At 42.3% G+C, this 14,415-nt stretch overlaps 1 protein-coding gene across 1 annotated transcript; it reads left to right on the top strand.

Moving 5' to 3' along the window:
• Positions 1 to 411: 411 nt before the first annotated feature.
• Positions 412 to 14,237, top strand: RFC4 (replication factor C subunit 4). The gene is made up of 10 exons (XM_005506592.3): positions 412 to 1,536; positions 2,126 to 2,204; positions 6,733 to 6,812; positions 7,982 to 8,101; positions 8,904 to 9,047; positions 9,402 to 9,522; positions 9,955 to 10,080; positions 11,706 to 11,786; positions 13,496 to 13,612; positions 14,006 to 14,237. Exons 1-10 carry the CDS (start codon positions 1,412 to 1,414, stop codon positions 14,099 to 14,101), a joined length of 1,089 nt encoding a protein of 362 aa, XP_005506649.2. The 5' UTR covers positions 412 to 1,411; the 3' UTR covers positions 14,102 to 14,237.
• The last annotated feature ends 178 nt before the right edge of the window (positions 14,238 to 14,415 follow it).

The raw sequence follows: 14,415 nt of genomic DNA, 5'->3' as shown, positions 1-14,415 counted from the left end.
AATCACAGGGGAATAAAATATAGCATTTCATTTCCATTTAGAACAAGACAACTGCAGTAATTACATGTGTGGACATTTCTTGCTACTAAAGCTGCGATCTGGATTTCATGCTTCAGTAGCAGAATGCCAGATGAGAGGAAACTGCTTATTTTAAATTGCCCAGACAAGAATTACAGGCTTGTCTCAACTGATAGAACAATGTATTTTCAGCCTAAATTCCTTCCCCCATCTCCTTTTCCAAAGGCTGTTCATCTGTTGCCATAGAGACCATTTCCAGTCCACTCTTTCCCCCCGCACAGGTTCTGTTCTGGGGGATCACAGCAGCAGCTTCCCTGGCCGCTCCGGCTGTGCCTCCTGCCCAGGAGCAGCCAAGGGGCAACAGTAAAGCTGAACATCTGCAACCGCACAATGTACAAAAGCTGGTAGAAGAAGTGCCCTTTTTTTAATCCACAAAACTGGTACATAATGAGGAGGATAAGCTGTAGCTATGCAGTGCATGAAAACGTGGGCGTGCATCGCTACTGCCAAATCTACTAGGATGCCTTTTTATCCTTTAAAAGGAACTGTCACATCAATCACACTTCTCTTTTTTTTTTTTTTTTATCTCTGGTTTTGCTGTAATGGAGATTATTAGAAGCAACGGGAAAACAAAAAGGATTCACTTTCGCTCCACTGGTGCCTCTTGCACAAACACCCCCGCGCCCGCAGCCCGGGGGAGCCGCTCGCACGGAGCAGCCGGGGCCGCGGGCGCTTGGAGCGGGGTGACCGTACGATCGCCAGTCGCCGGGGGCAGCTGGAGCAGCGCGGCGCTGGGACACACTCCGCCCTCCGTGAGTTTCACTGCCAGAGACCCCCCCGCCGCACCTCATGCGCCGGCAGCGGCCCCAGCCCCAGGGCTGCAACCTCCCTACAGGAAAGGCTCCTCCGCTCGCTTCCGGCGCTGCTTTTTACAGGGCTGTGTTTGTTAACTTGCTGGGGCATTCGGGAGGGATGGGGAGGAGGGAGGGCCGCCAGCCGCCCGGCAGACTCCCCGCCCGACTCGCCCTGCGGGGCGGGACCCGCGGCCACAGCGCCCTGAGGTGACGGTGACGGCCCCGCCCGGCCGCGCGCCCCCCGCAGCTCCCGCCTCAGGACCCGGAGCGCGCGCGGCGCTGGGCTCTAGGCCGTGACGTCAGCGCCCGCCCTCGTGGCAGGGCCGAGCTCTGTGATTGGTTCTCGTCAGGCGGAAGCGGCCCCGCCCCCGGCCGGTGGCGGGTTGGCGGGAAGGTCCGGTGGGGCCTGCGGGGCGGTGGGTTTGGGTGTTGCAGGTCGTGCTTGGCCTAACGGCGCGGCTGGGGACCGCCTGTGAGAAGAAGGTGACAGCCTGTGAGAAGAAGGTGACAGCCGGGCCGGGTTCGGCCCAGCCGCAGCCATGCAGGCCTTCCTCAAAGGCCCGTCTTCCATCAGCACCAAGCCCCCCGCCGCCAAGGAGAAGGGCGCAGCCGGGAGCAGCGGGGAGGGCAAGAGGCTCAAACCCATCCCCTGGGTGGAGAAATAGTAAGGGCTCTTCTGGGGCCGTGGGGTCGCTGGCCGAGGTGGCCATGGCTGGTTGTGGGGTTGGGTTGGCTCTGGTGGGGTGTGTGGGACGGGAGGGGGTGACAGCAGAGGGGACCGGTGTCCCCCTTTGGGGCAACAGCTGTAACTCTTTCTGTTGCAGGGGAAAACCAGCATGTGAACTGCTATAACAGTCCTCTGCAGGTGTCACTCAGCAGAAAATGGCTCCATTGCCAAAGTCAAGTGGCACAGTTTCATACAGAAGTGCAGTAAATGCTTTGTTTTTTAGAAACCTTGATTGACTCACAAAGTAGTAATATATTGCAGTCTGCAATCCAGTTCTGCTTCCAAAACCAGCTCAGGCTGGTGTTTACAATAGGACTAGACAAACAGCTTCCTGAGAAATTAGATCACTTCAGTAATACAGACCAGAGGCATTACACGTTAGACTGTTATGAGTTTGACCTCAAGTACAAAATTCACTGTAATTCTTCAGTACCTGGTGTAATCAGAAAGGAAAATGTTTTTCTCAATTTCAGTTTTCTTCTGAAAATTTGTTAGCTAATGAATTGCATTTAATGTCTTTATTTAGTCGCCCCAAAAATGTGGATGAAGTCGCCTTCCAGGATGAAGTTGTTGCTGTGCTGAAAAAGTCCTTGGAAGGTGCTGATGTGAGTGTAATGATAACATCTACCCAGTCAGTGTGTTTAGGCAGAAACTTTAGCCTGTGGTAACAAAAACTTCTCTTTTCTAACTCAGCGATGATAATTTTTAGAGCAATACTTTATGAATGAGCTCAGTGGCTTCTGCATAATATGTTGTGATATATGTGTAAAACTTGGGATGTTTCCAGCATTCTAAGCATTGTAAAGTTGTCAGCTCTGTGATGCAGTTTGGAATTTTTCTGGAAAGCTCAATTGGTTAAAAGTTTCAAAACTGGAAAGGCTTTTGTTGTCTCTGTGCTACCGTTCAGCTACTAATTTGGACATTCGTGTTTACGAGGAGAGGGGAAATTTTTCTTTCATGGAAAAATCTGGATCGCCAGTCATTCCTAAACAGTTCTAGTGATCTATCAGTGCTTCTATGAAACTGCTAAACATTAAAATAAATATAGTCTTTGCTAATGAGGAAGTTTAAGTTATAAGTCCCAAGTCTAATACTTAGTGATCCTCAAATTTTTGGGTTAAAGTTTCCAAGTAAGCCTCTTTGGCTTCAAAAAGATAAGCATGACAACTGTACAAACTGTGTTACTGTGTTGGCATCTGTGACCTAAGAATATAAAGGGGATGAGCCGTGCATTTTCCATTGCTTTTGTTTACACTTGTATTTGCTTTTGGATAAAAACTCAGTAAATATTCAGCATAAATGGTGATTATTTCCTCTGAACCAGGTGATGGGGAGATGGAAGGACTGAAGGAAGAAATAAAGTAGGTAGCCAAGAGATGGCTGTGCTTTTTGGCAAATGTGAACAATTCCTTCCTTTGTAAATGCTGTTACTTTTTTTTTTTGCTTGACATTTCACCTGGAAGGGTCATTCTTGTGCTCCAAAAGCTGTTTCTGTTTTCCTGGGCTGCTAATGCCAGCTGAAGTGGTTGGTGGATGGATGCTGTGAAAATGACATTTGTGATGTGCCTGTCTGCTCATCAAGAGTTCACAGGAACAATTTGGGCCTTTCAGAGTTTGTTGTAAGAAGTGTTTCACTCATAGTGTACTCTGATGCTCAATATGCACAGGTAGTCATTAGTTTAATCAAAACTTGCGGAAGTACTTTATTTGTTTGAGCTTAGAAAGCCAAAACAAAGCTGGTATGACATAACTGGGAATGACTTGCATAATTGCTTTCTGTAGTTCGTATCTCTAGATTCAGTTTACTTTGATAATACTGTTGTAATGTGACCTTGTACCCATGGAAATCCGGGTTTCAACAGCAATGCTGCTATAATACAATATTTGTACCGTTGACGTAATTAGGAAGGAACTATTAACAGCTAAGGAGAACTGAGGTGCTGCCACCTATTCTGTCTGGACGTGTCAGTCATGTAATATCACTTGGGTGGTGGGTTGTGAAGTTCTATTTTGAGCAACAGCTATTTAAAACCTCACAGCTTCTCGATCAGCAATTTTTCAGATTATGAACACTCGTACACTTGTGTTGAATTTGCCTCCCGAGTTGAAAAGACGAATTGTAACTTCTGCTTGCGGTTACAGGCCTTAATTACCCAAACTCAGCAAGGCATTTGAGAACAAAATTATGCAAGTACTTTAAAATATTTGACACTTTTAAAATTTAGACATTTTTGTTAGTTCTTGAAAGGTCTCATTCTGTCAAAAAGGCAGAAGTGTAATTTGAATTCTGATGTGGCTGGTACTTATTTCAGAAGTTCTTGCTGAATTTGGAGATCTGGTGAGGTCAAAGAAACAGCTGTGACAATGCTGTAGGTTTGTGTAATGCACTTTATTTAAACCTTAGTGGTGAAAACAGAGAGCCAGGCCTTTGTTGATTGGCCTGTATTTGTGGACCTTGGTTTGGGACCTGCTAAATGGAGCAGGACTTTTTAAGTCCCTGGTGTGTCTCTGTGACAACAGCATCTGTCTTGTTGTAAACTGGGGAGACCAGAGTCCGAGTGGTTTTGAAATGGAGAAGTTGATTTCTGTCTGCCAGGACTGTTGGTTTGTTGTTACTTTTTGCAGAGAAACTGACAAGACTCATAGTATTTAATATTTAATTTTCATTTCCTTGATGGTATCTTAATGATCAACAAGGGAGTTGGGTGTCAGATTATCATTGCAATTTACATCTTCACTTGTACTGAAACTTCTACAAGAGGAGTTGGGGTTTGCACTATATGTGGTAACTTTCGCACAAGCAGGGTGATGCCTGCAGGTATCCTGCTCTACCCTGGCAAGTGTGGAAAAATGGATAACCAGATCAGGTTGCAGTCTGTTTAAAAATACTGCTGCAGTTACATAAAGGATTAGGCTATGCTTGGTGAGAAAGCAGTGTAAATACTGGTGCAAACTTCAGTGAGAAACAGGCGTAATGAGGTTGAAACAGAAACAGTGGTAAAGTGTGGGTTTAATGGAATTAGGAAACAGATTCTTATGAAAGCCTCTTACCTGCTAATGCTGCTTTTGAGAACCAGTGGAGTGTCAATTAGCACAGAGGCAGAAATTATGAATCTCCACAAAAACGTCTACCCTTGCAGTGTGCTAATCTAACATGGATGCTGGAGAATTTTCAGCTGTCATTCAGTAAACATTTTCTCTCCCTGGAGCTTTCCTGAAAGGTACAGGGTGATAATAATGTCGTGGTATCTAATTAAACTTGAAAAAAAATGTACTGGCTGCTGTTTACATTTCAGTAACTAGGGAAACAAGCAATGAATGATTGGCAGAAAGAGCGTGCAACACTTGAAATGGATTTATTTACTATAAACTGATTGAAGATTGAAATTCTTCTGCCTGCACTTTTATGGTATATACACAGTTGAATCTGTTCTCTGTGTGTTATCTTAGTTGTTAAAGTGGGATGCTTGTTACCAAAATGGCCTGTCTGTATTTCATTTTCTGATTATGGATTATTTACTCCTGTATTTTACTCTGCTCTTTTGCTGTCCCCATTCTGTCTGCATTGCTTGCTATATTCAGTATAAAATTCTCTAATCTAATTTTAGTTGACTCTTTAAAAATAGAACATTTATTAAGGGCTGGAAATCAAGTCAGACTGATAGGTTTGCCTTTTTGCTATTGATTGGAGGGGATTTTGGGACTCCTTTTCTAAGAATGTAGAACTGGAACATCCCTTACTGCCAAAGGCAGCGGTTTTAAAGTGCAGCCTGATAATTTATAAGAGAAATTACTTGAAATGGTATAGAAAGCTATCACTCCTATGCTAATTAGAAAGCTGCTTGATTTCAGCCAGAATCTAGTCATGGCTAACTTATCCAGATCTGATTTATGCCAAATTTGTTCTTTGTCCCTGTGTTGCTCTGATGTATTTATGGAGATCAGTCATATTCCATCTTAGCTTCTGTTTCACTGAGCTAACTAAATCAAACTCTTTACAAAAGTCACTTCTCCTAAGATGGGCTCTTCACTCCGTTAATCACCTTTTCCAGTTTAGATTCATCATCCCTGACTGGGTGACCTGAGGTGTGAGTAGCTTTGCAAATGAAGCTTTCTCAGCCCCATGTTAGTATTAGTAATTTTCCATCTGCATTAAAAGTGCACATCCCAGGACCACTGTGTTACACAGGCTTATACTGTTCCTCTGACTGACAGACAAAATGAAATCCGCTTGTATTTTATTCCAGCTGATTAATTCCAGGCCTTTAGCAGATATTTGGGTATATTCTCAAATGGTGAGATTTCATGCTTTGTGCTGCTAAATGTCATCCTATATTTTACTGTAGTCTTTGCTGTGCTGCTTTGGTTTTCCTGTGTCAGCATATTTCTTTAATGCATTGCTATTTTTTGTGCTGATGTTATTAATTAACTTATTTAAAGATGAGTTAACCTATTCTCTTTAAGAAATGCCACCAGTTTCCTCCTTTGAAAAAAATCCTTGGATGGATGTAGAAGTTTGCCAGCGCTGTGCATTCCAGTGGGTTGTTGCCAGCATCTCTGTGATTAGTGTGGGGACACCTCCGCATTGCACCCACCGCAATGTCATGCAGGCTCACAAGCTTCCTTGTACTTATTGGAGTTAGTGGCAGCCCAGCATTCTCATAAAGGCTTGAAAAGGCTGTCTGGGGAGCTGAGGAAGGACAGGGGGGTTAACCTGCACCAGATTTTGTCACAGCTGCACCACTGGTAGTATCCAGACTGTTCGAAGGGCATTCTTGGATAAATTTGCCTGTCACTACAGTTATAACAGTAAGTTCTGTAGGCTTTAGTGACCTCAGGCATGACCTGGAGGGAATATATCAAAATAAAATATAAATCGAAGTATCAGTTTTGGTAAAACTTGTGATGGTGCCACCAAAAAACGTGTGATGGTTGCTGTCTTATAAACAGCAACTGTTTGTCCTCCTTCAAAGCACGATGTGCAATGACCTAGAAGTGATAGAGTTTGTATTATTTAACAGGAGAAGTAGATAGTTTCTGTTCTATCAGGTGCTCAGATTTTCGGTAGGTTTTCCTATTTGAGATTTGGTGTGTTTGTTGCTTTTTTTAAAAAATGGTCCCTTGCTGTTTCAGCTTCCCAATCTGTTGTTCTATGGCCCACCTGGGACTGGAAAGACTTCCACTATTTTGGCAGCTGCTAGAGAACTCTTTGGGTAAGCTGGAATCAAGTTACTTTGGTATAATCAAGTATTACATGTCTTCTACTCATGTGGCAGGGTCCCTCTGGTCATCGCCTGTTCTTATGTAGCTTCTAGACACTTTCTCATACTTCTAAGGTCTTATTTTGGGAATATCTTCACATTCTAATTAATTTCTAATGTGATAATTCTTTTTCATTTGCCCTGTCACAAGTCATTGATTTCTGTTACCAATACAGACTTGCAACACTTGAGACTGGCAGCCCTGTAACCCTGTAGCAAGGAGTATGAAAAGAAGTGGCTTGCTTATGCCTTACTGAACTCGGTAAAGGAATTCCAGTTTTAATGGTATATCCAGCAAGTTGTTAGCTTCACATATCTCAAAACACTTCATAAATGTCAGAATTGTAATCTTTCCATCATGCACCATTGAATTGTGTCTGGAAATAATATTGGGAGTCAGGCTAAAATTCAGCATGTGTACATTCATCAGCTCACTTGTACCACTTGGGAGTTTTTGAGTAGCGACTTCAGTGACCCATAAGCAAATGGCTGAGAAGGTGGTTTGATGTTATGAACAAATCCAGTGTTGAGCTCAGTACCCCACCAGCCCTGTCATCTTTAATTTTTGGCTCACGTTGTTTTTTTGGAGAGAAGCACTTCTAGTTTAATAGTAGGAAAACTACTCCACATTGTGTGTCCATTTGCATTCCCAGAACTTAAAATCCATTGTATTAATTTTTAACTGAGAGGTGCTGCTGTGTAGTAGTGCTGCTAAATACTGCCTGTATTATACTTTCTAGATATTTCTTTCTGGTAGTATTGCAATGGAAGAGCAGTGCCAGTGACTGTGTCTGGGCATTTCACTTGTTCTTCCACATTGCTTATATAATATAGTGCTCTGAACTTAGGAAGCCAACTTCCTATCTTTTTTTTCCTGGATAACTGATGTAATGTTACACTTCATTGTTTTCTGCAGTCTGAGAGGTGATTTTAAAAATACTTAATGGAAATTCATACCTAAGATTTAATGATCTCAACTGTCTTTTAACAAAGTATGTTATTTAGTAATGCTGGCAAAAATAATACCTGCTGTTGAAAAAGGCCAGGAGGGTTGTTGATGTACTTTATAATGTATCATTACAAGAGTTAGCAGCTAACATGCTGCAATAAAAATTTTGCAGGCCTGAATTATTCCGGCAAAGAGTCCTTGAGTTAAATGCTTCTGATGAGCGTGGAATACAAGTGATTCGGGAAAAAGTGAAGGCTTTTGCTCAGCTGACTGCGTCTGGAAGCCGTTCAGAGTAAGTGCTGGACAAAACTGCTCTGGCTTAGGACACAGCATGTGGTTGGTTTTGTTTAGGTTAACTTAATAATTCTAGTCTAGTATGAGCGATGGGTCAGCACTGCCCAGAGGTTTGTAACACGCACAGTGCTTTAACCAAGCTTTGACTTCATGTAATTTCATGTTGAGAGTTTGAATACCCCAGAGGAACTTTTACTAGTTCTTTCAGAGGCAGACAGGGAAAACCCCAACAGATTAAACCTTCTTGATTTGGTCATATGTTGTTGCCTCTGCGAATGTCTGACTGCCGTCAAAAAGCCGCTTTGGGTAGGTTGTGGTGGAAGTTACTTCTCTAGTACCTCTAATGTGCAGCATCTCATACAAGCTGGGTGCTAGTTTATAAGAGGCTAATGAGATTCTTTGGTTAGGTGCTGAGAAGCCCTGTGCAGGTGAAGCCGTATGTGTGGGAAAAACAGGTTGTAGAAAGCAGGGGGGAGAAATGGCATGTCAGGACTCTCTGGCACAAACTGGTCTTGTGTACTGGAATTAGTCTGTTGCAGTGTCCTATAAAGTTCAGGGAACTGGAAAGCCTGTACAGAGAGCGGCTGCATTTCTTGTTAGAAGAAGAAACTTAAACTAAGAGTATATAGTTGGAAGGACTTTTACAGTATTCAAGTGTCAGTCTTTTTGTGGGAACTCTGAATATGTTCTATTTGTCGGGTATAAGTACTTAAGTAAAATATGACTTGCTATTTGCGGTGGTTTTTTTTCCTTGTCTCTACATTGCATGTCTTCTGTATAACAGATTTTTTATTTTTCAGTGGTAAAGTTTGTCCTCCTTTTAAAATTGTAATTCTGGATGAAGCAGACTCAATGACTTCAGCAGCCCAGGCAGCCTTGAGACGCACAATGGAAAAGGAATCTAAAACAACACGGTTTTGCCTTATTTGTAACTACATCAGCAGGTACACGTGGAATTTGTTGCTCATTTGGACTTGTTGCTCTTCCTATTCTGTGCTTTTTCTTCTTCTTCACTATGAGGTTGATATCTAGTTTTCGTAGTTTTGAGTTAGAGCTGTAACCACATGAGATGTCCCTGCTCATTGCAGGGGGTTGGACTAGATGGCCTTTGAAGGTCCCTTCCAACCCAAACTATTCTATGATTCTATGAATACAAGACTGACGGCAATGTTTAGGTATTGTTATTTCTTAGTGTTGCAGTTTTAAGGTTATGCTGCCCTTTTCTGCCTCGATAGCTTTGTCTGTATGAATTTGACCCATGTGTTCATTTACCAAGCACGTACCTTCCTTTCTTTCAGAATAATTGAACCTTTAACATCGCGATGCTCCAAATTCCGCTTCAAGCCTTTGTCAGACAAAATCCAACAGCAGAGATTATTGGATGTCGCTGAAAAGGAGCACGTGAAAATCAGTAGTGAGGTAGCTTCATGGTTGCCATAGAATTTTATTGCCTAGTCCAGTGCGTGACATTGAAAGTCTTTTCCAGTCTGCTCACTTGTATTAAATATGATATATATAAACTCATTTAGATATTATTCTCCTCCTATAGATAGGATAAATTTGAAGAGTCTTCCTTAAACCAAAAATGTCCACCAGAGAAAATTTGAAGCAGAACTGTGGGACTTTTTGTTCTTTGCTGAGTATACTTGCATTAAACCGCGCTTTGTTCTGAAATCACCAGCGCACGTTGATATTAGCAGAGAGGTGCCTTGTAACTTGTGTACTGTGCTGGTCTGTGACAATCTGCTTTAGGCACCGCTTGGTGGTTTAAAATCAACGTGCTGAGAAAGCGTACTGGATTTTAATTAACGGGGAACATCTCACTTGGCATTTCCTGACATTATTTTTCAGGCAGTATCTTACCTTGTTAAAGTGTCAGAAGGGGACTTAAGAAAAGCAATTACTTTTCTTCAAAGTGCCACTCGCCTCATGGGCGGGAAGGAGATCACAGAGAAGATAGTCACTGAAATTGCTGGGGTAAGCTGGGCTTTACAGTCTCTCCTGTAATTATTCTGAAAAGCATTGGTGTAGTAATTGTACTTGCTACTTGTATCTATATCTACCTTTGCTCAAAGTCCGATTAAAAAGTTGGTTTATACCCATTAGTATTGCAGTATGGTACTGATACACTATCTGCCAGAATTTTAAAGGCTGCCTGATTCTGTATGTTTAGTACATAGCCAGTTTCTAGCAACTTATTCCGTAAATGAAAGAAAACTGTAAAATAGTAATCTAATTCAAACTGAAGTTGAAATATTCTGCCCATGAATGCAAAAATGTATTGCCTTTTGTGGGACAGTAGGCTAGAATGTCTTTTTGGCACTTTTATATATATAATGTGTGTGTGAATGTGTGAGTATAAATTACTGCAGAATGTGGTTTGGAAACACCACAGGGGAATGACTTTCAGTAGCAGCTCACGTTCAACTTCACATTCTCAGTGCCGGTGTCTCCTCAAGGATCTGTGTAGGATCTTGCTTTCTGACAAAACAGCGGTGATTTCTTGTAGAATGACATGGGTTGTACTGACAGGGACAGGAGAAACCTGAGAGGAAATGCATTTAATAAAACTTGTGTGAAGGGGTTCCTATAGCAACAAAACACTTATCCTCTGAAGCGAGAAATGTGAGATGCGGAGTTGAGGAGCTGAAAAATAAATGAGCTTTAATGATGGACAGGCTTCCCTTGGAGGTGCTACCATCGTAGCTAATTGCAAGGGTTGTGAGGTTTTCACTGACATGGAACCAGAGGCAGTTGCTGCTGTGCGTGCTTTACAGAGCAGTTTTAAACAGTTTTCTCAGTGAACTTATTCTATGTATCTAGCTGTCAAATAGAGCTGGATTTCACTTGTAGATATCTGTAAATCATCGTTTCCAAGAAACCTGTTGGAAGCGGTCCAAGTTGACTGTCATATTAGGAAACACAAGCATGAAATTTCATTATTGACTGATGCTTGTTTAATCCAAAGGAACACAACTTCTTCATAAAGACCTCAGGTTCGTGGTCCCACGTAACTTTTGTGACCCTGTAGTGACCTTGGTACAAAAGATTAATAAAGAAGCTTTGAAACCAAACTGTCCAGACACTCAACTGACAGGCGTGGGAAGGAGCAGGGGGAGGATGTGGGCAGTGCTTCTCTGCTCAGAGCCAAATCATGCCATCTGACAACTTTTTCTTCTGTTTTATTGTCTGATCTTTTTGCATTGGGCTTTTTTTGTATGTCCCTGGTGTGTCACTGCAGAGAAGACTGATTTGCTGTTTTCTTTAGGTGTAGAATGGTACAGAAAGTATTGGCTGATAAATTGTTAAAGCAGGTCCTCCGCTTAGTGTCTTGAATAAGCGATTGTGTATTTGGATTTATGAACTTGGCTTTGACAACTCACTGTCATTATGTAGTTTTTATTTTAGTATCACCAATATAGGACAAACATAGCTCTTTACATTTAGCTGGTCTGTCTTACATACTTGCTTGGAAGTGGTTGGGTGTGTAGAGGAATGAAATGCTAACATGGCCTCACTCATAAACACTTTGTGTCTGTTATTGTAAGCATCAACTTCAAGTTTACGAAGTTGAAATTAAGAAATGTAACTTCTTGTTACAGGTCATCCCTAAAGAGACAATTGACGAACTGCTGTCTGTCTGCCAGAGTGGTTCATTTGAGAAACTGGAAACGCTGGCAAAGGTAGAGTCCTCGTGCTCGGGCCTGGGTATCTTTTTGCATCACTGTCCTGGGGATCCTTTGCTGCTGGGCTGCACCTGAGGAGCGTTTGGCCTCAGGTCAGTCAGGGTGCGCATTTCAGGAAGCACAGTTAGTGCTCTGATCGTTCCCTTCTGAGGAAGAACGGTCAAAGGTGCAAATTATATTCCCTCCCAGTCTGACTCAGGCTTTCAGGCTTTCTCCTGAGTTAAACTGGTGACGTAGAGCTGTTGGGCTGAATTAGGCAGAGCAGGAATTCCTAGGGGGACACTTGGCTCAGGCCTTTAGAACTGCCTCTTCGCTGGGCTGGGCTTGTCTGGACTAGTTACCTTCTTGGTCACGCAGAAGCTGTGTTAGATGAGAAGTATCTGAATAAAGCTGTTTTAAGTCTTCAGTTTTAAAATAGTTCATGTTAATCTTACAGTACACTAGTGAGTAAGTTTGTCTGACAAACTGCCATGACTTAAAATAGACCTTGCTGGAGAAGGCACAAGCTACTGCTTTATAGAAGTGGAGTGATTTTCTTTAATACAGAAAAGGATTTCACTCTCTGTGAAGAAATGGAAAATTCCTAATCTTGTGAGTTTAAAGGAGGCTCAGATGAACTGGATTTTAAATCAAGTTGTCCCTGACAGGCGAGCATGCCATAGCACCATTCTTCCTTCCAGCGAAACGTTCCACGCCTGTATGAAAAAACCCAGTATTGTCAGGCTCCTGCTTTTTACTTGGCTGAGCCTTATCAAATAGTTTTGGTAGGACATCTGGCTTTGAGCCCGGATTTATTCTCCTGTAAACTTACAGCAAATCTTAGAATTCTTGTGCCAGGATTTGTGCAGATATCACAGCCTTATACTTTCACGTTTACTTACCATGATATGTCTTGATCTTAAGAGGTGATGATATGGATTGTCTGCATCCTTAGAGCTGGCATAGTCAGGCCATGTTCTCATCTAATATGTTAGTTTGGAACTGTTCACCAGTTTCAAGAGTAGGTGAGGGTTTTGTTGCAGGTATTAGTGCTCAATATGCAGTTGACACAATTTGAGTGGATACTTCTGTAAAACATGGGTGTGTATCTTGTTGCACAGAAAAACAAGTTGCGCCAACTCTTTCTGTTTTCATAAACGCTCTGCCTAAATGGCTCAATGGAACACTGTTCTCAGTCTTTGCTGCTTTTGTAACTGGGAATTACTGATTTTTAAAAAAAAGCTATCTTTAGTTGCCATGGTTTTTCTTTGATTTAAAAAGCTTTAGCTTTCCCGGTGTCTCTGTGCCCGAGGCTAGCGACTGCCAGGTGGGGAAGATAAATCAAAGTAGGTGGCAGCTGGAAATGTGAAGGCTGTGAAACTGCCACATGATGCTGCAGATGCTAAGCTTTCCTAATTTTAGAATAAGATTGGGCAGGTTCAGGGGAGGTTGTTGAATGCTTAAAATGTCTCTAAGCTCACAAAATCCCCGAGATGTGAATTGTCAGACAGAAGCTGGAAGAATATTTGGGCAAAATTACTGCTATCTATGCCTGCCACACTCTTGCAGGCTTTCCTCGGTGCTCAGTGAGGGTCACTGTCAGGCAGGATGCTGGACTGTGTGCAAACTACTGACTCGTCCTCTAAAATGTCAAAGTTCCGTAATAAATTTCAGTGCAGATTGTTTTTCCAGTTTGTTGCTGAATTATTGCCATTTTCCTGACACAGAATCTCATCAATGAAGGGTATGCTGTTGCTCAGCTGGTAAACCAGCTGCACGATGCTGTTGTTGAGAGCGAAGCTTACAGCGACAAAGAGAAATCTGCCATAGTTGAGAAACTCGCGGTAAGTCTGTAGCTTGAGTTAAAAAGGCCCCACATTAATCTCTCCAGTGATTAATATATTTTTACTCTAAGAAGTGCACAGAATGATTTGATTTCTTTTCAGTCCCAAATGTTCCTTGGTAGAACCTAATGTTTTGTCCTGAGAAATTTCATGGGAAGAAACTATAATCTGGTTAAGTGAATTATTAGTCATGTTACACTGTTCTAATGGTGCTCATGCAAGAGGCTTGCAGGTTTGTGGCGTTTTTTTTAATATAAAATAAGGGCAAATTAAGTCAGAACTTAAATTGGGGACCGCAAACTTCATCTTTGTGTTCTCCACTGTAACTTAGAGACAGCTGGCTTGAGCATCACCATTTTAAGAGGGTTTTTAACTTCTCTGTTCTGTTTGTAGGAAGTAGACAAATGCTTGGTGGATGGAGCTGATGAATACTTGCAGCTCATGAGTCTCTGTGCCCTGGTGATGCAGCAGCTGACACAGAACACTTAACAACCACAACCCCTTCTCCGTGGCTGGCAGCAGAGCAGCTTTTTGTTTCATGGGGAGCTGAGGTTGAGGGCAGGGACCTGTGTACTTTTGTACTGTTTTTTTCAATAAAAAACTGCTCAGCAGTTGGAAAATCTCATGCTGGGATATTTGATTGAATTTTTTTACACTAGGTTAAAGAGATCTCTGGCTGCTGAGGGGCCAGTAATGCTCCTGCTTTGTAGTTCTTTGTACATTTACACATAGGTTAATGCATCAAAGATGAGCATATACATGCTGCACTTAAGTTACCATCAGCTGAAAGCTTTGAAATAAAG

Source organism: Columba livia, chromosome 9 (assembly GCF_036013475.1).
Source record: "Columba livia isolate bColLiv1 breed racing homer chromosome 9, bColLiv1.pat.W.v2, whole genome shotgun sequence".
Lineage (NCBI taxonomy): Eukaryota > Metazoa > Chordata > Aves > Columbiformes > Columbidae > Columba > Columba livia.
This window is presented reverse-complemented; position numbering and strand designations above follow the sequence as displayed.